Source organism: Molothrus aeneus, chromosome 6 (assembly GCF_037042795.1).
Source record: "Molothrus aeneus isolate 106 chromosome 6, BPBGC_Maene_1.0, whole genome shotgun sequence".
In the NCBI taxonomy this organism is placed as follows: domain Eukaryota; kingdom Metazoa; phylum Chordata; class Aves; order Passeriformes; family Icteridae; genus Molothrus; species Molothrus aeneus.
Genome location: NC_089651.1, coordinates 41,451,995 through 41,475,224, shown reverse-complemented (window position 1 = coordinate 41,475,224; position 23,230 = coordinate 41,451,995). Strand labels below are relative to the sequence as shown.

At 45.1% G+C, this 23,230-nt stretch overlaps 1 protein-coding gene across 2 annotated transcripts in view; it reads right to left on the bottom strand.

Moving 5' to 3' along the window:
* Positions 1-3,491: 3,491 nt before the first annotated feature.
* The window catches only part of ADCK1 (aarF domain containing kinase 1), a 74,005-nt gene continuing 54,266 nt past the window's right edge, over positions 3,492-23,230 (bottom strand). For both annotated transcript variants that reach the window (XM_066552628.1, XM_066552627.1), the window contains exons 6-11: positions 22,395-22,553; positions 19,091-19,207; positions 10,098-10,247; positions 9,670-9,867; positions 5,836-6,029; positions 3,492-4,500 (exon numbers count right to left, since the gene is read on the bottom strand). In XM_066552628.1, coding sequence (XP_066408725.1) covers positions 4,329-4,500; positions 5,836-6,029; positions 9,670-9,867; positions 10,098-10,247; positions 19,091-19,207; positions 22,395-22,553 — 990 coding nt within the window. In that variant the 3' untranslated portion in view covers positions 3,492-4,328. The remainder of the gene's footprint in view (positions 4,501-5,835; positions 6,030-9,669; positions 9,868-10,097; positions 10,248-19,090; positions 19,208-22,394; positions 22,554-23,230) is intronic.

The following is a 23,230-nucleotide window of genomic DNA, read 5'->3' as shown; positions in this document are numbered from 1 at the left end:
CACTGTAAGTTCATGTTCACATGGGGTCCCCTGTAACCCCTTCCTGCAGAGCTGCTAGTCCACTAGTAGGTTTTCCTAGTTTTAGTGATACCTCATAGAGTAACATGCAAGGTATGTCACCATCACCTGTATGATTCTTGAAAAGGGTAATTTTTCTCAGGCAGATAATTAATTAATTAATTATTTGACAGTCTCTTACTGTCCAGGTCTTTTACAGTCCTGGCCAGCACCTGAGCAGATGGTGTAGGAAGAAGGATGACCCACATCCAGCAGACACCTCAGCAAGGCTGACTGAGGACCAGCCCTTCCCTTTCCCTTCCCTCTCCTTTCCTTTTTCCATCCCTCTCTCTGCTCCCATCTGAATGCTGGGCATCGTGCCCCAGCCCACTGTGTGTGACAGCTTCTTGCATGCTCCAGGACCCAGCAGGCTGCCCATACCCCTCTGGATGCAGGGTACAGGGGCAGATGGAATAGTAGAGGGGGATGCAGGGATGCACAGTGCAGGTGGGAGAAGAGCCCTGCCAAGTGATGCTCTGGAAGAGGGAGTCATTGTGAATGACTTTGACACTGGTCAAGCTGCACTCAAGTCACAGTTCATAAGACATATGCTGGGAGAAGCAGCATGTGATTCATTCTGAAGCTTCTACACTGCAACTGCATGAGGTTTGTACACCCCTGCAAGATGGCAGACAGCACCATGCAGCCTTGATCTGGAAATCTAAATGCCACCCACCTGTCATCATTAGCATTCACTAGATGGACTAGGCAAAGGCTATGCTGCCCAGCCTGGACTAATGCTCTCTCTGGCTTTCCTTCAGCTGGATGTGCAAAAGCACGTTCACTTCATACCCAAGATTCTTGGAAGTTTTGCACAGCAACTTCATTTTCCACCTCCAGCAGATGTAATGATGGCACATATAAATGCCAGATTAAATGTCCACTGGTTTCCCAACACATCTGAGAGCACTGACAGCATTAGGATTGGTGGTGCCATAAGGCTACAACAAAGTACTTCATATTGCAGGAGCTGAAAGATGCCCATCAGTTTTGCACCTCTGGCCACAGCTCTAACCCCCATGTTAGTCCTGAGGAAGAGTTGGTGGGCTGCAAGGCTAACATTTAGGGTCTGCACCAAACTTCAGTTCACTCACCGCTGAAGCTGGGCATACAGCAGCACACGTGCTGCCTGTAAGCAAAGCAGCAGAAGCCGTGTTTGCTGGTGGTGAAAACACCATTAAATGCAGGTTGGAAGGAGAGGCCACGTGTACAGACCTGGTCCAGGTTACTCATGTTTGACAACTGCAAATTGGGATGAGAAAGTGTCTTTTCAAAATCCTGTTAACACATTCACCTCTGAGAGCTTTCAGCAAAAAGACAAGGCAGGAATGTTACAGGGTCAAACACCATGTGTTTGCTTGTTCTTTCTTAAGACAAACCTTCATTGATTGACTGTGGGAAGAGTGAGAGCTGAGCACAACTGATGGAGGAGTCTCTCTGCTAACACTGCAACACAGAGCTTCCCAGGAGAGACTAATTACAACAGACAAAGCCCTGCCAAATATTCCCTGTTCTCTGCCTGCTGCACAATGCCAGAAACCAGTCTGAGGGGCTGCTGGTTCCCTACCACTTTTAGAGTCAGGACTCTCCTCAGGTAGCAAAACTAGCAGTCATGTGGTGGGATTTTGAAGGAGTGAAAGAACATGCATGGCTGAGTGTGGCTGTGAGCTTGACAGCCAATGTAAATGACAGCTACAGGGAGCCTCTCCACAACATGAGATCCTCTAGAAATGAGGGCCTAAATGTGGGATGAGCTTTACTCACAGATGAGAAACCCAAACAATGCTCTGGTCAGTATATCCAGCCATGAACAGGCAAAGGCATTTGCAGAGGCAGCTACAAGGTGAGGATGTGCAATTGGTGACCATTACTAGAGGGTTCCGGGACTTCAACAAGGCACACCAGGCCAGCTTTCTGAGAGGAGCTCTACTTGTGATAAGAACAAGTCAGGTCCACCCATGCTGGCCAGCCTACCAGCTGTAAGTGCCTGAGCAAGGCACTGATTCAGCCAGACTGCTCACATGAGCAAAGATTAGTCATGTACAGGCTGCAGCACCAGTATTCCAGGGCCCCAGTGACTCTTTGTCAACTCAGGAGTCTCATTCTGCAATTACCACCACTCCATTCCCTGATGCCATCATATGACCCAGAAGCCAAGGGAATCTCTGACCTGTCATTGCAGGGGTTGGAGACAAGCTTTGCAAGGACATTCAGTCACACTGGGTTTCTCTTTTGATCTTAGCAAAGATCAGAGAGCACATCACTCCTGTTGCCGCCCCCAAAGCAGGAAGGGCTCAGAGAGCCAATGCCAGGATCAGGTGACTGACTACCCAAAGAGACCTAAAACCCACATTCAGCAATACCTTGTCCAGAACCCTGCCAATCACACACCACTTCTTGGCAGTCCTGAGCCAGCCAGTTCTGCCTAGATGCTTTTGCATGTACACAGCTACTGTCTGCACATCTGCAGTCCCTAACCCAAGGGGACATGCCCAAGCCCACCAGCAGCCAGGTACCTTTTCTGGATTACCTTCCTTCCCTTTCCTGCACAGCCATCAAGATGATTGATTTGCCAGGGACTCACACACACACACACACGCGCACTTACCTGCAATCTGTCCCCTGCTTCCCTTCCCAAGCAAATAAACTCACTTCAAGGTGGGGTCTCACACCTGTGCAAGTTGGAAAATTGTATGGAAACTGGGAGAGTGAATGGCCTTCTTGTGGCTTGCTCTCAGGCACAGTTTGGTGTAACCCTCATCTTTGCAAGCTTTCTGACAGTACATGGACATTCCCATCCTGTCCTTCACATCCCCTTTCACCAAGATAGTTTGAGAAAAGCTGAGATGATGTAAGCAGCCACCTCCATCCACCTTTCCTGGCTAAAGGAATTCTTACAAGCAGCAGAGCTGTACCCCAGTATCTCAATTACATCTCACATAAAGCAGACCTCTAGGTGAGGCTTTCTGTGGCTGTCCCACAACTGCAGAATCAAAGCCATCAGACCTGTCACTTGCACCACCAAGCAAATGGCAAGTTTTTGTCTGGGCCAGAGCAGTAAAACATCATAGGCAGTGACAAGGTGAAATGCTCACTGTGCCATGGGGATGGTGACATCTCAGAGATGTGCTGCAGTGCACTCCCACAGGCAGGGAGCAGACAGGCTCAGCGTGGATCTGGGAAGAAAGGTGTGAGGTGTCCTCCCAGCAGAAAGATGCCCGCTCCTGCATTCCACCCACATGAGATGCAATGCCAGAGGACTCAGATGTGGCACAAACCTCTTGGACAGAGAAAAGACCAAGTGGACATTTTGCTTACAAGGAGTTGCCGGCACTGCCTGGCATCACTCCCTTGTGGAGAAATGGAAACGGGACTTAGGTTAGAGGCCCAAACATAACTCTAGTGCACAGCCAAGCATCCCTCCCACAAAGGTCTTCAATACAACACATTTATTTTGTTGTGTGGAAGTATTGTACAGTACACATACATTACCAGCAGTTTAGAGCACTAAGCTGTCATTCCTACTGCCTTCCTGGAATTTCAGAAGAGGGGCAAGATCACTGTCCCCTTCTCCCATTTTACCTGAAACAGGTAAGGAGAAGAAGAAGAAACAGGCCAGGAGAAGTCCAAAAACAGAGACACTTGCTGACAGGACTGGAGATGAACCTTAGAAACTTGGACTCCCGGTCCACCACTCTCACCATTTGAGTCCTCTTTCCCTGGAGAAGAGAAAACCCTAGTGACAGCTTTCCACAAGGTCTCAGTCCTCTGAGAAACCTTCTGCACACCTAACCAGAAATCAGACTAAGGAGATTGCACAAACTAATATAAACCCTATTGCATTTTAAAGGGACTCACCACCTCTGAGGGTCTGAGAAATGTTTTGGGGCATTCTAGGTAGGGCTGGGATTCTCTTAAATTCTTTAAGGTTGTTTAAGAAAGAGTCGAAGAGGCATTTGCTTCCAGCACAATCCCACTAGAATCTGAGTGGAACTTAAAGTGCACAAATGAAGAAAGAAGGTATCCTTACCTGTCTTTCCTGGCACAAGGTATCATGCACCTACTTTTCCTAAACCACAAAACAATAGGGCTCTGGTACCAACTCAACCTCTCTGTGCCACAGAGGAAGCTAATGCTGTAAAAGAAAAGGACAGTGCAGTGTGTAATGTGGAGTAATACCCAAAAATAGACAGAAATAGTCAGAAAGACAAATGTGCCATGGAGAGCAGAAGGGAGGGAGGGAGCACCCAGGCCTCTCCCACCAGTTCATGTCAGTATGTGAAATGTTGCATCCGTCTCAGGAGAGCAATGACCCAGTTCCCCAGCTGGGACCCCTTCAGCCACAGAAAGAGTTCATATAAGTTGATCTGCCACAGGCTTAGGGCTTCTGTGAGTGAGATCTGGGCCCTCCTGTAAAGCGAGTGACTCTTGCTCCTCTGGTACCTAGAATGAGAGAAACAGCTGCATTAGATCCAGCAGGAAAAAGCCCAGGAGGAAGGAGGCCTGTCCTACATCTTCTACACAACTGACCCTCCCCAGGGGTGGCAACATCCTCCATCTGGAGAATCCCCAGGAAGAAGGGATTTTCTCTAAGCAGTGCTTCTGAGGAGATGGGGACCACCTTTCTTAGAATGAATCTAGCAGAAGAGACAGCCTGCTCCCTTGAGAACTCAGTTCTCTTCCCACTGTGTGTAGTGATCCTGGGGCATGGCATTCCTCTACTTCTATGCCAGCTTCACCTCAGCTTATAGAGACAGGTGCACACTCCTATTGCTTTTCTAGGTAGCACACTTTTAAGAGTCCAGCAATCCTGACACACAGACTCCAGGAAAAGTATTTCTTCACCTTTCTTTAGCAGGGGCTAATTGGGATTCATAGGTCCCTCATCAGCCCAAGAAATAACTGTTATTTCATCTACAAGGAGGAAGAATCTGAGGCAGAAGTGCATTGATTCATAAGACTCACAGAAGGAAATCACTTGCACAACTCCTGTTCCTGGCTTTTAAACATCAGCCTGATCTTCAGTCAGCCCAATCCCCTCAATAAGGCTGTAGTGAACTTTCAGATCTATGCTACTCCCAAATATTGCCTAGTGGCAATGCCTATAATGGGCAAGAAGCCCCTTCCCCTCCTCTGGGGGGAAAAATCCTAAACCCTTAACCTAAGGCCTCCAACTCTAACTCTGTCTCCAGCCCCAGGGTGACAGGTTTGTCCTCTGGAGAGGGTGATGGGTGAGAACAGCACAGACAGAGGCTGAGATGTGTAATTGAGCAGGGGTAGGACCACAATGAGAGGAAGAGATCCACAGCTAACAATAATAGGTCAAGAGGTTGAGTCAGAGCCTTGTCAGGCCCCCTGAGTGGGGCCCTAATAAGCCTTAATGGATCTGACTAGCCTGGAACCACCCCCAACCCTCTGCCCATAGGCCCAGGAACTTCAGTTAATCTCAGACCTGCACCTTCAGTTCCTGCCTGAGCTACACTGGAAGAGTAATGGTCCTCAGCTCATGCCCTGCTGTGAAGCCCCATGGCCTGCACCTCAACTCACATATTGACCTCTTTGCTTGACCTCAACCCTAGCTGGTCACCATGGACCTGCTTGACAACCAACAGACATAATCTACAGATTGACTTTCTGGTTTGTTCTTAGAGCTGCCCCATCACCAGGATTCTGCCTTATCATGTGAACTTTTGATTGGATCCAACCACCATCTCAGGGTCTGTCCTGCAGCTCCTGCTGCTCCTTGTCTGGCCTCTGATGCCTGGCTAAGAGACTCACGTGGAAACAGCTCTGATGCAGCAGCGAGACATGTTGAGGAAGGAGCTGGCACTGGCCCGTGTGTGCAGGGCTGACTCAATCCCCCTTAACAAGTCGTTGGTCTTCAGCAGAAGCAGCATCTGGCGAGGAACGTTGTTGAGGAGCTGGGTGATCTGGGGCAAGTAAGCAGCAGCGTTGGACCGGATCTCCATGTCCTGTGGCCAGCCAGGTCATGTCAGGGAGAAAGGAGAGAGAAGGTGAGAGTACATGGCAAATTCAGGTACAGATGCAGCTGAGATTGGCCAGGAAGAGAACGGTGTTTTAACAGACCATGACAGTAGGCCAGAAGCTACAGAGCTCTGTCCTGCTTTCCTGCAGACACTGGGCACAGCACTCATAGCACAGATCACTCTTGCCATATCCCATCTGCCCCTCAGTGAGGTAAGGACCTATCCCCTCACTGGCAGGATTAATAGCCTCTCAGGAGAACAGCCACTCACTGCTGTCTTGGTTCTTAGTCCTAGGCAGCCTGCAGCAACCAGATCTCAATACTGCCCTTGGAGACTTCTCACCTCACCAGCTCCAAAACTGGCAGAGTTGAGGTAGCAGAATTGCTCAGGAAGGTGGAGGCATGCTGCAAAGACAACCGAGCTGCTTGCTCTTCACTGCCCCACGCAACTCATGGCTCTATGCTATATTGATGAAGCCGTTTCCAAGGCCTAGTTTAGTCCTCTGTCCTCAACACAATTCAGCAGAGGTGAGAAAAAAATTATGCAGTTAAGCATCATGTTAACCCAAGAGATAAAAATCATCAAATTGTCATCTGTCAGATCTAGATTTATATCCTGTATGACAGCAGCCAGTAGCAGATAATTAAGGAAAGAGTGTAAGTTCAAGGCAATCCTTCATTTTCTCTGGTTCTCCAACATTGCCTACTGAAAGAACCCAGTGCTAACTTAGGGACTACAGCCTGAGCCATTTAAGATGAGATCCTCTCCAAATACAAGCCACCAGAGCATGCAAGACAGTCAGCCACGCCTCTTCATGTTTTTAGATCTGAGAGTTCCCTCACCATCCCAGTAAATGTAGCACAGTGTAGCTGGGAGCTGATCCTATATACATACCTTGTCCCCACCTCTTCCTACAGAGGCCATGACATGAATCATGACATGACATCCAAAGACAAATCTCTGGGACATCTGAAATCTACAAAATCCAGAAGGACACATGCAGGGGGACAGTAAATAACTTCATACAGGAAGGAGGCTCTTTTGTGGGAAATGACAGCTCTAAAGCCTTCTCTCCTCTGGAATGAGGGATGACCTATATTGCATGACGTGGGATCTCACACTCTTTGTGAACTTCAAACTTTTTATAAAGTAACAGACCTGCACAAACTGGGTGTGCAGGTCATCATGGTCAGTGATGTACATAGCTCACACACCACCATGGTTGCTGCTGGCAAACCAATCTTTGTGTCCTCCTGCCTCCATCACTAACCAGATACACAAGGTTTCAGCAAGAAGATGCTTAGCTCTCCTAAATGTTGTTTTGTTCCACTATTTGTTGGCAGAAAATTCCTCCCTGATTATCTCTTATGCCTTTCCCCAGCCTGCATCATTACAGAGCTTACATTATTTTCCAGACATAGGTTTTCTTTTCTATTTCTTTTCCTTTTATTTTTAGCTCTAGCTGCTTGTCCACATCACAAAACAACCACATGATCAGTCATCACAACTGTCACTTTCTGTCAAGGGCAAAGCTTGTGTGCAGAGGAAGAAATAAGCTAAGCCACAGGACCTGAGAAAAGCCCCTTGGCTGCAGCTGCTGAGGCTGCTGCAGGATGCAGCAAAAGACATCATTAAATCAGATGAGATGAGGCTAGCAGCCACCCTGAGCAATCAGCTGCCTGGCCCTGGCTTAAGGCAGGACCAACCATACCTATGGCAATCCTCTTACATTTGCCCAGCCTGCACCTAAATTCTCCAGTAACACGAATCAAAACCTCCCCAGTCCATCTACACTGGCATTTCACTGCCTTGCCACTAGATCTGGCTTTTCTCATGTTTAGCTGAATTTAAACCCATGACTGCTTGTCCTGCTTGCAGCACTCTTTAAGTGCTGCAAGAAAATCACTTAAGAAAATCACTTCTACAACTCTTCCTGACCTGCCTTTTCCAGATTTTTTTCTGACCTAACTTGCTCAGACCTACCTCATGGGTTGCATCTGCTTGTCCACTAGTCCTTGTAGATTCCTACTGGACTTGCCCCAGTTTCAACAAACCTTTCTTGAGATGCAGTGTCCCAGACTGAGTACAGCACTACAGATTTTGTTTCAGGAAGGTTGTTTCCTTGTCTCACAGGCTATTGCCATGTTGATACATCCTCAGGCACACTCTCTGGAGCTCTGCACTGATGGTACCTGCCTACAGAGCACTCAGCTCTTGCTGCTGATAAAATCTTTCAAATTCACCTCAAAAGTAAGGGCAAGCAGCAGCTCATTTCCTAATGCCACAGCAAATCTGCTCAGCTCCCCATTATCTGCTGCAGGATTATCTAGTTTCAGCATTAATTGCGTCATGTAGGCAAAGACAACAGAGCTGGTTCCATACACGCAATTAAACTCAATGACAAAGTTCATTAGCACACACAGGGTACCATGTAGCTGCAGCTACACCTCTGGTGTAACCTTCACAAGCAAGTTGGGAATAAACATTGCTCTCTAACTCAGATTCAACACTGGCCTTGTAGTATTGGAGTCAATGCTGTGCCAATTTGCTTTGGCACCTCTGAATTTTCTTCTGGAGCTACCAGCTCCAGAACTCACCAGATCGAGCACAGATCTGTTAGACAGTCATTATATTATTTCTGATGTGCAGAAAATTAACTCAGGTAATTGGGAGGGAGGGGTCCATTACCCAAGATATCTGACCAACTCATTGCTATGGATAATGGCAAGCCAGTACAGCAAATTCTGCCACATCCATCAAAATGAAGGAACTTTTGGAAGAGACTTTCATAGGACAGTATTATAACACTACTTAAATGAATTTCATCCACTCTACTACAGATGTGTGCAGATAAAAGCAAACCATAGGATGCAACACACTTCTACTTACAGACACTCGTCCATTGGCTGAATCACATCACTTCATGATCTTCTGTAGAAAGAGCACATTGGCAGGGCTGCTACTATTCTTAAGGTGGGGTATTGTGTGTATCAGGTGTGCAAGGAGGCATGAGAAGGATCCCAGCATGTGTGGATACAAAAGGGTGGAAAATGTAAGTGGCAATTTCCCAGATTTGTAGTGATTGAGTTGACAGGATCTGCAGTTAAGCAACCTTGACTCCAAGTTAATAAGGTTTTTGATTGGGAGGTAATTTCCAGAGTTTTTTAGAAGTTTATATCAGTGGTGATAGTCATTTACATGAATAGTGACAATGCATTATCCTTCTCATGTCTTCCCACTAAACCTTTATGTCTCCTGTACCTTATCCTAGCCTCCTTGATAGTTTCCTGCACAGCTGCATTCAACATTTTTTTTAAAGAAAAGGACAATCCACTATTTTCCCAGCCAGAAATAGTGAATACTTAGGTATTAAAATATTATACAAAATTTAAGCAGCCCATGACAAGTGAATCTGGGAAATTAAATTCAGCCACTATAAAACACATTGCATATTCCAGAAGGAGTTCTGTTTTTTTTCTAGATCAGCTATCACTGCAGAAATTGCTACAGAGCTGCCAGGGATTGCCCAGCACCGCTGTACTATCAGTGGTGCAAGTGATTTCAACATAGAAAGGTACTAAGGAGAAGCAAGGGCACACTTTAGGGAAGGACACACAAGACCTACCTCACTGGCAGAGACTGGTGACTGGTCAATGCCCCTGTTGACAGATTCCCAAGATCTAGCAGTCAGCATGCAGGCAAAGAGAGGATACAAATCCCCTGCCCCAAGCCGCCGGCTGTACTTCTGCACCCTCTTCATATCAGCCTTGATGAGGGCCTGCCAAAGGCGGCAGTAGTCCATGCGGAATGACTCACTCAGCACCTGGGAATACAGACATGGTTCCCAGAAGCCCACAGAGGACAGGAAACAGGGGGGAAAGTCTTCCATCCCTTACCTCTGCTCTATTCTCCACTTCAGAGTCATAAAACACCATTAGAGTATTATGGAAGTATCAGGAAAAATTTATTCATATGTGCTTAGAGGGGCAAGGCTGCAGCCTGATGCCCAAAGGCAGCTTCACAAGGCCCTGGAAGCTCCTCATACCCACATACCTGGTAGAGCCCATGATCCAGGAGGATAATGTGAGCTTTGCCAGAGGCTGGGCACTTCTTCACTAGCACATTGCCTGGGTGTGGGTCACAGTGCACAAAGCCATTCACGAAGATCATTTCGCTGTAGAGCTTCCCCAAGTTGCGAGAGACCTGCGAGGAGACAAGAGATGGTCACACGCTGCCACCCACAGTAGGGTGCCTGCGGGGAGGGGAGGCAGCCTCTGTGTGACAACCCAGGAAGCCAGGGTCTGTACATGCTCATATCCCCACACAAGCTCCTGCAACTCCTCACACTGATGGAGGCACAGGGTGGCTGCGGGCATCAAAAGGTAGCAGGGTGGTCCAGGGCATTCAGGGAAGGATCCATGCAGGAAGCACCATGAAGGTGTTTGTGGGATCACAGGTTATTTAAAGCCACTTGTCTAGCATAAAAAAAAGAGATAGTACCTGTGGGTAGGAATGGGGTTTCTGGTAATGAAAAATGCGGTTTCTGGAGGAAAGTGGGACAGCAGATAGTGGCAGACATTCATTCACAGGGAAGGCAGGGATATTGCTGCTGGCTGGGTGAGACTGCTTGGAGGAAGACTCAGGTGTTTCCATTCATGGATGGCAGCAGGACACGGTGAAGAAAGTGTGAGGGTAGACTCAGCTAGTCAGTCTGCCCACCAGAATGAACATGGGATCCCTCTCCCCTCCCTCCATTCTCTCCATCACACTGTCCCCCACTTCCCCTCTTCCTTTCCTCAGACCCATGCTAATCTGATTTGCAATGTCTGTGAAGACGAAGAAGCAGAGAAAAGCTGTTTAAAACATCCTATCACTGCTGTGTCCCTCCTTATACTGCTCCTTATCACCAAGAGATGTTATTAAAGTTAAAAACCTCCTAGGAGAAAGCAAACATCCCCAGGGCATGAGATCAGTCCCCTGCCATGCACTAACACAGCAGCCTTGCCCTGCCATCCTACCACCAGCCCTCCCTACCATCCCAAGAGGCACAGTGCTCCACAGCAGAGTGCTGAACAAGCAATTAAAAGACAGTTGTTATAAATTATTCCAAGCATATCTCCAGACACACTGTAAGCAGCAAACTGGCAACTGTCCCCATAAGCAGAGGTGGTAGAAGAGGTAACAGGGACAGTAATGACAGCTCATCCTGCAGAAAACCAGACAGACAACAAAGGGCTTGCTTTACTCTAAAACATGGCCACCTCTGAGAGGAGCATTCACTATGAATAGTGGCCAAGTAACTACAAATGAGAAAAAAGAACAAGAACTCTTCCTGCAGCGCATTAACAGAGACAGTGGTAGTATCAGGTGAAACCATCCTCTGTCACTCAGGTGGGACCTGGAACCACTGCTGAACCACGTGAATGCTGGCCCGCCCCACGATGAATCACCCACACTGACAAACAGCACAGCCCTGTGATCTCCTGTACTTCCCCAATGCCATGCAGGTGTTATTTTAAGTACTGCCTGAGGGGAGTGATGTTTCCCTTCTGAATCACCAGCAGAGATCACCAGAGCCATGAAGTGATCCCTTACAAGTCTCCTTGATCGGCAAGCTCTATAATTAGATAGGACCAATGTACCAGGTGCTGTGATCTCATATAAGAGCTGAGTAGTCCTTGCTGACAGTCCAAGGACATGCCAAATAGTCTGCTTTAAGCCCATCACATAACTCATTCACAAAGCCTCCCAGGGACCCATACACCAAAAGGAATGGACTCAGACATTATGACCAATCACAGCATCAACCCTGACACTGGTGCACACACTGGGCTAACCACACTCGACCCTCACTGTCTCAGCTGTTTGTCTTCCAAGGCCATGGAAAACCACAGAATTTTAGAAGATGAGGACTTGGGGACAATCTGGGGCCCAACACGATGCCTCATACCCACTGAACACAAGTCCAGACAAGGACTGGCAGTTCTGCAAACCTATTGATTGGTCATAGCTGAAGGGGTTGTGCAATCTCTATCCTTAGAAGTTTTACAGACCTGACTAGCTAACACCCTGAGTAAGCTGGTCTGACCTTATAACTGACCCTGCCTTAGAAGACTTGATAGAAACCTTCCGGAGGTTCCCTTCCAAACCCAAATATCCTAGGATCCTACAAAAACTCCTCTCACCAGGTTATCCATGCCACCCTCATTAACAGCATCTTATGATATGGCTGCAAGTTCCATATGCAGAGATGGTCCCCCCACCCTGAGTCACCATCAGCAGAAAAGCGACTAAATAGATCTATGGTCATAGTCTCTTGCAGCCCATAGTGCATCACAAAAGCAGCTTGAGATCCATCTTCCCATCCTCCCAAGAAACAGAAGGGTCATATCTCTGCTCAGACTCACAGGCTGGATCATGGGAAGAAGACAATGTTCAGTGCAAGATCCCCATCCTCTTGCTCTTCCCTGCTGTTCTTATAGTTACCCATTCCCCAACATACAACCTTGACTATCTCCAGTATCTTCAACTAAACTTTGACTTCTTTAAGACATATGAATGTATTCTGCACTATTTCATTAGCATACAGAAGATATGTTACAGGGATTTATGATGCAATCATATTTCTGCAAACAGTCTTCACTTTCAGAAAAAAATTACCATGGAGCTGTGGTGCACACTAAAGTATTTTCACATAATTTTGTCTGTTGCCATACCTCTAAAATAGGATACAAAATAAATTAAGACAGAAAGCAACAATACTGTCAAATTCTAAACAAAATAGAAAGCTTTACACTCTAGGTCTTAAACTGTAGTATGTGAATAGCAACATATCATCATAATTCAGACAAAGGGACTTCACATTTCTTGAGAAAGAGTTTAGGAAAAAACCATGAAACTTTTATATACATTAATTCTTCAGTACTGTGCCTTGTCACTTCAGGCCCTTATTCCACCCTTATTGAGAAGGCCACTGGATAAATAATAACTACAGAATTCACTTTGGAAGAACACAGGTGAAATGAGAAAACAGACTTATGAAAACCTCTGCTCAGGAGAAGGGAGGAATTCAGCACACATTTAGGCTATGTAAGACCTCAGGGTGAAGGTGCATCACAAATTAGAAAAAAGGTTGCAATGATTTACAGAAGCAAAGACCACAGTTAAAACACAGGCTTTTTGTTATGACACAGAGAGGTCATCAGTCCTTTCCCTGTTTATCATCCAACAAAAAAAAGGTCTTTATCATTACCAGTGTCCCACCAGTGTCCCCCAGCATTGTTCTGCTGCACACTGTAAAAAAAATAATAATCAGTCTTGGAATTCTGCATTCACTTCCAGACACCTCATTAACTCAAGAGACACAGACTACACAGAGGGAGTTCAGAAAAAGCAAATAAATGAGCAGGATGCAGGAGGCATTTACTTGGGATAAAGATTAAAAGAGCTGAAGATTCCAACGTTGGCTAAGGAATGGCAGAGGAGGAACAGTCTACCAGTCAGGAGGTTTGAATAGCAAGGAAGCAGAAGCACCTGTAGCTCTGTATGTGCTATAAGAAATACCACCAAAAAAAGCGGGTGTCATCATGAATGGCATAATTTAGGCATAACACATAAGAACAAAAGCTATGCTGATCAGCAAGCAGAGCTTAGCTTGATATATCAGGATGACATCAGGCTCTGGGTCTCACCAGAGGCATGTCTCTGCCTATTGCCAGAAGGAGTGTTATTGCCTAAAAGAAGCTAAATTTTCCTGTCTGCGCTGCAGCAGAACATGATGACTACGGTCACCAAGTGAGGCTGTGGCCTTTACCAGTCAGTGTAAATACCAACCTGCCATTGCCAAATTATGTGACATGACCATGACATTGTGTCAGGCAAACCAAACATTTTCAGCCCAATGTTTTCATTTTGAAAAAAAAACAGAGCTGAGGAATAAAAAGATTGCTGACAACAATCAAGCAATGGAGTGACAGATACATTTATAAGAGCTGGACTTCAGAGCAACCTAAACACATTACCCAAGTGCTTTTTACCTACTCAATCTGACTTTCCACTTGACATTGCTCCTTTTTATTCCTTTCTACCACTTCAGTCCTCAAGGTCAACAAGTGCTATTGCTACTCTGGTCCTCCTCTACAATGTCAGACCTCCCAGCTTGGTGTCATCAACAATCTCCTTGATACAGTTCTGTTTGTGCTGAAGTCATCGCCAATCTGTTTAATGAGATCTGTTTGAAGAGCAAATCTCATTGCTTCTATGAGTTTCTTACCTGCTTTGCAATTTCCCTTCTAATCCCCACTTTTTCTTGGTAATGGAGTCATATCCAGTGTACCAAATATTTTAACAAGTACACCTACTGCATTTCTGTCACCTAACTAAGAGGATCCCAAGCTGTAGTGCAGGTACCAGCAGTGATATATGCAGCCAAATAGGTTGCTGCTATCAGTTTTGAAAGCCTAGACAACCTGTCACGCTTGCCCCTCTATGCAACTCTCCCCTCAACAAATCAGCACACCCACTGACAGAGCAACGTGACAGTAACAAAACTCTAGAAAGTCCATCACAAGTGAGCGTCTTTAAAACACCAATATACAGTAATTACCAAGAAACCTCTCAGAAAAGAAAGAATGCATGCAAATTTGAGTTTATGAGCATTCCTACAGTAAAAAGCACATATATCATGCTCATGGGTAGCATGATATAATGCAATGTAACAAACCAGCTTGGGTTATCTGGGGAAAGTCACTGATGCTTTCTTTCCTGGACTTGTGAGCAAGCTGGAGTGGTTCTGGCTCTATACCTCTAACTGACATGAAGAAGAAAGGCAAAGAAAAAAATACTGTATCATGGTCCTGTAGAGATGATCTCACTGCCTGCCCCTGATAAGTCCTAGATGAAACTGCCTGATAGGGCATCATCCCTTCCCATCCCACCTCCATTTGTGACTGTCTCTTTAGATCAGGAGCAGATACTAGTCTCTGGCTTTAATTTGGCTGTAATATTTGCCAATTATTTTAAGAGATGGCGACACTAACTTCTATTGATCTCATTAAAAGTAAAGGTCTTTGTGCAGCTCATTTCTCAGGGCTCAATATTACCTCCTCCGGCCAAAATAATAGCATTGATTTTGGAACCTTAATCGAAGGTTAATTGGATTGAAGACTGTATTGGGTTTTTGCTTGCTTTCATTGTTGTTATTACAGCCATTGTCTAAGGTTTTGCTTAATCCTGCTAGGGCAATTCTGGGCAATTAAACTGGTGTCAAATTAGCAAAGGGTGTGGATGGAGAATAGCCACAATTTGAAGCCTTCTCTGCCTCTGCTCTGAAATGGCTCTGATCCATAGTAGATTAGGATGGTCACACAAGAGATCTGATTTCATACCCTGTGATCCACTTGTGAGGATCAAAAGTGTTCTGTTAGGCAGTTCTATTACTATGCAGTGATCTATCATCACAGCAAGATGATGTCTGAACACACTTGATGTCCTGAAGATACAGGAATAGTTTTTAGGACTCCTGGAGTGCACTCCCAGCATGCCCCGTATATTCTCTGCTGCGGGCTCAGGAAATTATTTTCATGCTCAATGCTCCATCTTCCATGACATGTAGGTGGGGAGAAATACTCTGATTCATCCACCCAGGGAACCAATGGACTAACTCGTCAAGTTTGCAGATTCTCAAAAGGGCACAGCTAGAGAAGACTAGTCATTGTTTTTTTATTGTTTCTTGCATCTGTTGAGACCCAAAATGACCATGGGGATCATTTCCCTTGGTTTTAAATGCAGTTGTATTTCCTTGGATTTAATGTAAAGCATCTTGTTGAGACTTAAGCAATTGATTGACATCGATGCCCAATTACAACTTTCAGTAAGTCTGTGTGTAATTTAACTCTTTTACCTGGTGTCTGTGCACAGTTCAAAAGCTGAAAATAGCGGAGGTCATTACCCCTGCTTATCAGTGCCTTGTGAATTTCACTAAGCTTCAGACAAGATGAAATGTAAGAGAATCTGCAAAGAAACCTCTCGCCAGACTAACTCAGTAAGTGCAAAGAGCAAGAATAGCCATTTTCCCTAGAAACAGTGTTCTTCTCTATGCTCTGCTTCATCTAACACTTGAGTGTTATAAGCACAAATACTTCAGACATGAGAGGTTTCCACTGCTGACAAAAGGATCCCACCCTGGGAAATCCCACTTAAATTTTAGCAGCTACACAGCTACAGCTCCTGACTCTTGGCAGAAGGGTAAATCCCACACTGAAAGCCTATTTCAAGTTGCAAAGCCGTCAGCTACAGGAAGGTACCAGGCTCTTTATTGAGCTAAGAGATAGTGTTTCAGTGCAGAATCCATTTAGTAACAGAAAGAAGGAAAACAACACAGTAGGATGGAGTAACAGATGGCAATAATTGCACACAGTAGCTCATCTTAAGTACCTTAGCTGTTTGCTTTCAATTCTCAGCTGGACAAAACACTTTTCTGACTTCTGAATCAACCATGGCTCATGATGAGGCTCTTAGCAAGCTGAAGTACACGGCATTGTTTCCTTTCCTTGACTCAAATCCACATCAGGCTGATCATGGCGACTCTTCACTTGGCTACCTGAGCTGGCTGGTTGGTTTGAGGCTATACAGTACATGCCATGAGCACATCTGGAAGTTCCACAGGTCCTAGAGCCCGCTGATACAGCAGTCTCTGCAGTGACAAGCAGAGAACTCACAAAGAAGGACACAGAGAACCCATGTGGCAGACCAAAGATAATGTTAAGATTTGTATACAAATACAAATTAATCTGGTATCATCAGAATGGATACAAAAAGAATGTTTGTGCCATTTGTGATCTTTAAAAATCAATGCTCTAAGTAGCCTTGCTGCCCTTCCTTTCCTCCTGTATACAGTACTCTACAAACCCCTTGAGAGCCCCTCAGTCTAATTTTTCTCTCTTCCCTGCTCTACCCACTTCTTCCAAATATACCTTCCCAACCAAGACTGCAAATGTTATTGTGTTTTAAAATAGGAAGAGCCCAGTGTCCAGATGCCCCTTTCTTAGCCCTGACATGTTCTAGTCTTCCCTTAAAATTCCTGCCAGCTCATTCTTGCTAACTCCCCTCTCCAGATTTCCCTTTCACTGTCAATATCCCAGTTGCATGTTCCTCCTCAGCTACATCAGAGTGTACAAGTACACTTGCACATGTACAAGTACACTTGTACATGAATAAGTAACTGTTCCACAGACAGATATTTCAATGTTTGCACTTGTCTTTAGAAATCAAAGCCTTCTCTGATTAAATGCCATTACAATCCAGCACTTGGACGGATCCAGAGAGATTAATGTGCTTTTGGGCAGCTTTAATGATAATCCTGCTACAGACGGTATTAAGTAAATGTCAGTAACCTGGTTTGAAGGGAGCTTTCACCTCAGGGATCCTTTCCATTTAGAGGAGAGAGGCTCAGCTTGCTTTTCAAGGCTGCATTGTCACAAAAAAGAAATCCTGCTTAGTGAAGACTCCTCTTCCTCCACACCGTAAAACAAAATGGAACAAAATGATAGAGGGACTGATAAAATAAATATATTTGGGTGATTTATAGGGAGCTAATGCATCTCTTGAAAGCCAAGATTGCTGTCATATTATAAACCAGATCACAGTTTTGAAACCTGGGTTGCCACCCCCTCATGCTCCTTTCAGGGTCTGCTGCCTTTTGCTCATCTCCCCACTATGCCGTGCAGTCCTTTACCCAGGGCAACAACAGCAGCAGCCAATAATTAACCTAGGCAACCTTGTCCCCATCTGCTGCACCTTGCCACAGGATAAGCCTGGGGTGTGCACTGCCCCTACTTCATCTTACTGTGGCCATAATAACAGATCTCTTTTCCCATCACATTATTCTGTCTGGCTCAGTATTCTCCCCTTTCTACCTTGCTTTGTTGGCAATCAGTAAAAGTTAATTATTTATTTCAGGGGATGGGAAGAGGAAAGGAAGAAAGAAAATTCAGTCCTACCACTGAGCTGAGTAACATCCTCTACCTGACTGATGGCTGAAGCTCTGAGGCTTATACTTAGCAGTAGTAGAAGTCTGTTGACAACTTTTTAAAAATTACTTCTTAGCTATTATTTGGAGACTAGTTCAGACTCAGGAAAGTATGTGATTTCACTGCTGCATGGATGTATTGTGCCAAGTCTTCCCAATGGAAGGGTGGATAAATAAAATGGATAAATAAAAATATTAGCAGAACTTTTCACCCTACATTGCTCCTATGACAAGCAAAAGCCTCTGTAAGTTAGAAAGACTGAAATTAGCTGTTTCTCTACAACTGTGCTATCTCCAGCAGTCTGAGAAAATTCAAAGAAAATCCCAGGGAGCTACACTATGCTAACTACCTCAGTCTCAAAATGGACCTGCTGTCTGAGATCTATGAGGAAGCCCACCTCAAAATCTATCTAAATGTACATATTGCTCAAGAGCCTTTCTGTTAATACATCAAAACAAGCCCTTCTGACTCTCAAGACCTGAGGAATATTCACTCTTCTATCTGAGTATGTGGGCTAGATTTCACCTCTGCCTATAGCGGAAGTATAGAATAAACTCACTCAAAGAAAGAACTGTCTCACTTTGGACCAGTTGACTTGTCCAGATGAATGGAGCTGACAATGTTTTGCTACAGACAGAACTTCTCAAATCTCTCTTAATAACAAACTTCATGAGATAAAAATAATCAGAAACTGAAGTTGTTCCTTTAGGGTAACAGCAACTTCCATCTTGGAACAAACCATGAGTATCTTTAATGTAAGAGCATGGTCATCTTTCACTGTGTCTCCTTGAAGATCTTCCTAGTTCTGCAGCCTACAGGAAAGTGTTCCTCAAAAGGGATTATGTACTTTTCCAAAGAGCACAAGAAGAGAGATCTCTCAGATTGATTGCTCCCTTCACATCTTTGTGTACTCATTCTTCTGTCCCATCCCATCCTGTCAGCCTCCATTTTGCATCAAGGTCAAAATCAGTTTTGCACTGCTCAGCACGCCAAATTCCAAGATGGCTGAGAAGCTACCTCATTGACGTTGATGCCATTCCTCTCCATATAGGCCCTGTCATTCACTTGTCCCCCTTCCATAAACTCCATGAGAAGGACACGGCTTGTGGAGAGCTCCCAGTAGATCCTGGGGACCTGAAACAGAAACAGATGGGTTAGGTCAAGCAACAGCTTGGGAAAGGAAGAAGAATATATCACACAAATCCCAGAAAAGGAGTAAAAATGGAAGCAGCTGAAGCGAGGACTTGGCTTTTTTGATGAGCACAAGGCAGGTAAATTCATCCATCAGCCTCTTCCACAGGACAGCAGCAATGTGTAGAAGGATAATACACCAATTCAACTACAGTAGGATCTCATCTCATGCAACATTTCTGACCACGCTGTACAGGATTCTGACCACCTCCCATTCCCAGTGATGTCTGAGATACCTTTCTTACCTGCTCTGCAGCTTCTCTAGCTGGGCTGTTTAACTAGTACCTATTGCAAGTTTCTGAATCATCCACTCAGCTCCTTTAGACAGGAACTGCATCTTGTTTGCTACGCACAGCGTCCACTTACGCAGCTTTAAAAATTATAAGCCTTCATCATAAATTGTATCTCCGCAGTGCCCCTTGGAACACGAATGCCTTTGAGCTGACAAACCCTGCATACTTAGGCCATCTGCAATTGAACTGGGAGAAAAATCGAGTGTCACAAATAAGGGACTTGTCACAGAAACCCTGTGAGACCCTTAATTATCTTATTGCCAACAACACAGTAATGAGTGTAAAATGTCAAAGCAGTTTTCATTCAAGCTGTGGTAGATCAAGCTGAGTGAGGTACCAGAGAAGAAGTCTGGTGTCATCCAGGGAGGCAGTGACTTAAGTGTCAGTCAGGCTGGGTCCCCATTTTCCAGCCTCCCTCTCCAGACAAAGTTCTCCCATGCTGAAGTCTCTATTGTCAAGAGCCATTTTGCTGAGTTCCCCTTCGAAATTCCGCATGTTACTGTGCTGACCAACCCTCAATCTGCCCAAATCTGCTTTTGAACATGGGTGAAGCCACATACGTACATTTTAGTAAAGACATAAGGAAGCTCCACCCACTCTCACTGCTGTGCCCCCCATTACTGTGACAGACATAATAATTTTGGGTTATACAAATAGTAAGCCAGCTGTGCAGTCCCCTCTCCTCACCCTCCTGACTCAGCCATGGACTCCAGATCAGCACCTTAGGGCAGGACAGGAAGAGGTAAGAGTTGTTGTCCATCAACTGACCAAAACCAGGGGATGACCAGCCAGGCCACTGTAGCTCATCATAGCTTCTGAACAAGCAGCATTTGTTGCTTTTAACTATTGACAATATCCCAGTCCCTTACAAACTAGCTGCTTCCCTCCTGTTCCTGTCCTAGAGAAACCACTTCTACTTTACCATGTGTGTGCCACTTTAGATCAAAGGCTCCTTTGCTGAGTAATTTCAGTGCCTCTCAGTCCCATCATTCAACACCCCTGGTTATACTTTGCAGGTGAACCTTGCTTAGACTTTGATGCTATAGATCCACTATAAGCAAGGGAGATTCAGACACTCACAGCCTTCCCAGCTTATCTGCATGCCCATTCTTTGCAGTTAGACTGGTGAGAAAGCCTGCTAACTCCAAAACTAAGAGTTCCCCATCCCATATAGCTCTCTGATCCCTTAGCTCACTTCCAATGACACTCAGTCTTGTCTCAGGATTTACACAGGCAAGTCAGTGGGCTTGTAAAGCGCTATTCATGCTGTCAGAGATGCCTCTCTCAATCACAGCCAAATTCTTCAGTGATTTTTTTAATTACTCACAGATGTTTGGCTCTAATGGTTGTGTGTGGAAATAATTTATCTCTGGCTTTAAAAGCTCAAACAGGTTCACAGCACAAAATCTACTTCTCAGCTTTCTGGCATGTTTAGGAAAATTTATGATACAGAAGCCCAATTCTTCTGCTGCTTTTAGGTGATGAACACGTCTCTGAATTGGCAGGTCAGACGGGAGGATCCATTATTTAGCCATCTCAAGTCATTTGTTATTGTTACACATATTGATACCATGATAGCTCCTTAACCCAGCAAGGAGGTGATTGGCTGTCTCCATGGGGATTTACTTCACAGTACGCTACTTACAGTGCAATGGACATGCTCTCCAAGCTGCATCACTTCTGATAGGCACCCACTCAGCAAAACCACTCTGGCCTTCCCTGTGGTGGCTTTTACCTGTGTCTATGGGAAGGCCATTGCTGCCACTGGGCTTCAAAAGGACTGCTCCAAAGCTGGCATTAGGCAACATGGAATTACATCCCTTACATGGAAGGAGCAAGGAAAAATTGACAAATCAGCCTGTAAAGCCTAACAAAAACTCACCTTATTTCACACCTCTGTCACTGCTATCTTGGGACTTCTGCATGAACAGGAGGGAACAAGCTCCTTTAGAAATGTGTATCCACGAAGGTCCACAGGATGTGTTTTTTGCTACCTTTTTGTATGTGCCATGGGCTCATCAGTGACTGCAACCATGGCACTATATGTGTTTCCAGAAAGCACACACTGGTGGCTTGTGTCTCTTGTGTGTCAGCAAAAGATTTCTGAACATGTGACTTTGAAGATATGGCCTTATGTCTTTCTAAGACTGAGATGTGTACATGTCTGGTTGTACTTGAGATATTTATCAGTGACCTAAGTATGACACGGGGGAGGTGGGCTAAAAGTATCAGTGGGGAAGACCACACACGAGTGTAATTTGGTTTCTGTATGAAGTAACATGAATGCACTAGCCATAGATGTGTATAAAGGATAAATGTCCAATTCTAGGGTGAGAATGTGCTTTTTTGCAGCAGGAAGGACTCATGTAAATATGCTTTTTCCTGAGATACTACTTGACATCATCAGTTTCAGTCTAGCTTTTCTGCTCTATGTCCATTTCGTGCCCTTAGTTGAAATAGAGCCCAAGGAAAGGTACCACCAGATGGCTCAGTAAAGAATGGCAAATTCACAGTCTCTGAACACGTTCAAAAAGAAAATTTAAATGAAATTCAGAAAGAAAACTTGGGAAAATGAGCAGCAGGCTCCAGAGACTGCTGGTCCCAAGCCACCACTCCTGACCCAACAGAGTGCATTCAGTAGGAGACAAACAAGGAGAAAGCATGTCTCAGAGTATTTTCTGGTCCATATTAGCAGAGCAGTCTAGGATAAACAACACAGAGGGGCTGAACTTCATTTTCCCTCCTTACGTTTCCTCCACTTGGTGAATGAGGGGCATAAGACATAGAGAGGGACACTATTAATGCACATACATAGAAAGAAATATGTGTTTCCTCACCTTCAGGAAGTCAAAATTTTTGAGCATATGAGCAACCTTCTCAGCATTTCTGCCTTCATGGAGGAAATCCAGCTCCAAGGGCAGATTCTTCTTAGCTTCTTCCACCAACCACATGAACTCAAAATCTGGAAAAATCTGCTTCACAACCAAGAGGAGAACCTGAGAACAAGGAAACAGACAATCAGTTGCATCCTGGCTCCAAAGCCACACAGCTACACACAGTGCTGTTTTGATAGGATCATTCCATGTAACTTACAAGTAAAAAAAGCAAGTGCTTTTAGGGTTCCTGCAGTATCACAACACAGTGTCATGCCTTGGTCATGTAACACAAATTCTGGCCTACTCTTCCACAGAGAAAGGCTCATCTAGGAGTTAAATGATAGCCCACACATCAAAGGGAGGGCAGCTGAATGCTGCCTAGAAGCAAGAGAACAAAGCTCTGGAGAAGAGCCCGCGTGGCCAGATCTCACCAAGGGTGTTGCCCTTGTTGAGATCTTCTGAGTCCTATAATTCCTCCAAAGTCATTCTTTGACTTCATTTGAACAGCTCTCAGATAATATAGACGAGGAAGACCAAAAGTAATACTTGTCACCTCTATGTTACCTCTTCCACTGCTGAGCACAGAAAATCCTCTGGGCAGTTGAAAGAAAACAGTGGAGTTTGGATACAGTAAGTAGGCTACAGATCCTTAAAGAACACTTCTGGTGGAGCTCAGAGAGCAAATTGCTCTTCAGCATCAGGCAAAGCCATTCTCACAAGGCTCAGGAGGTATTTCCCAAGTATCATATATTCACCACATGGAATATATGGAATGCTCTTCTTCTTAAAGAGATTAG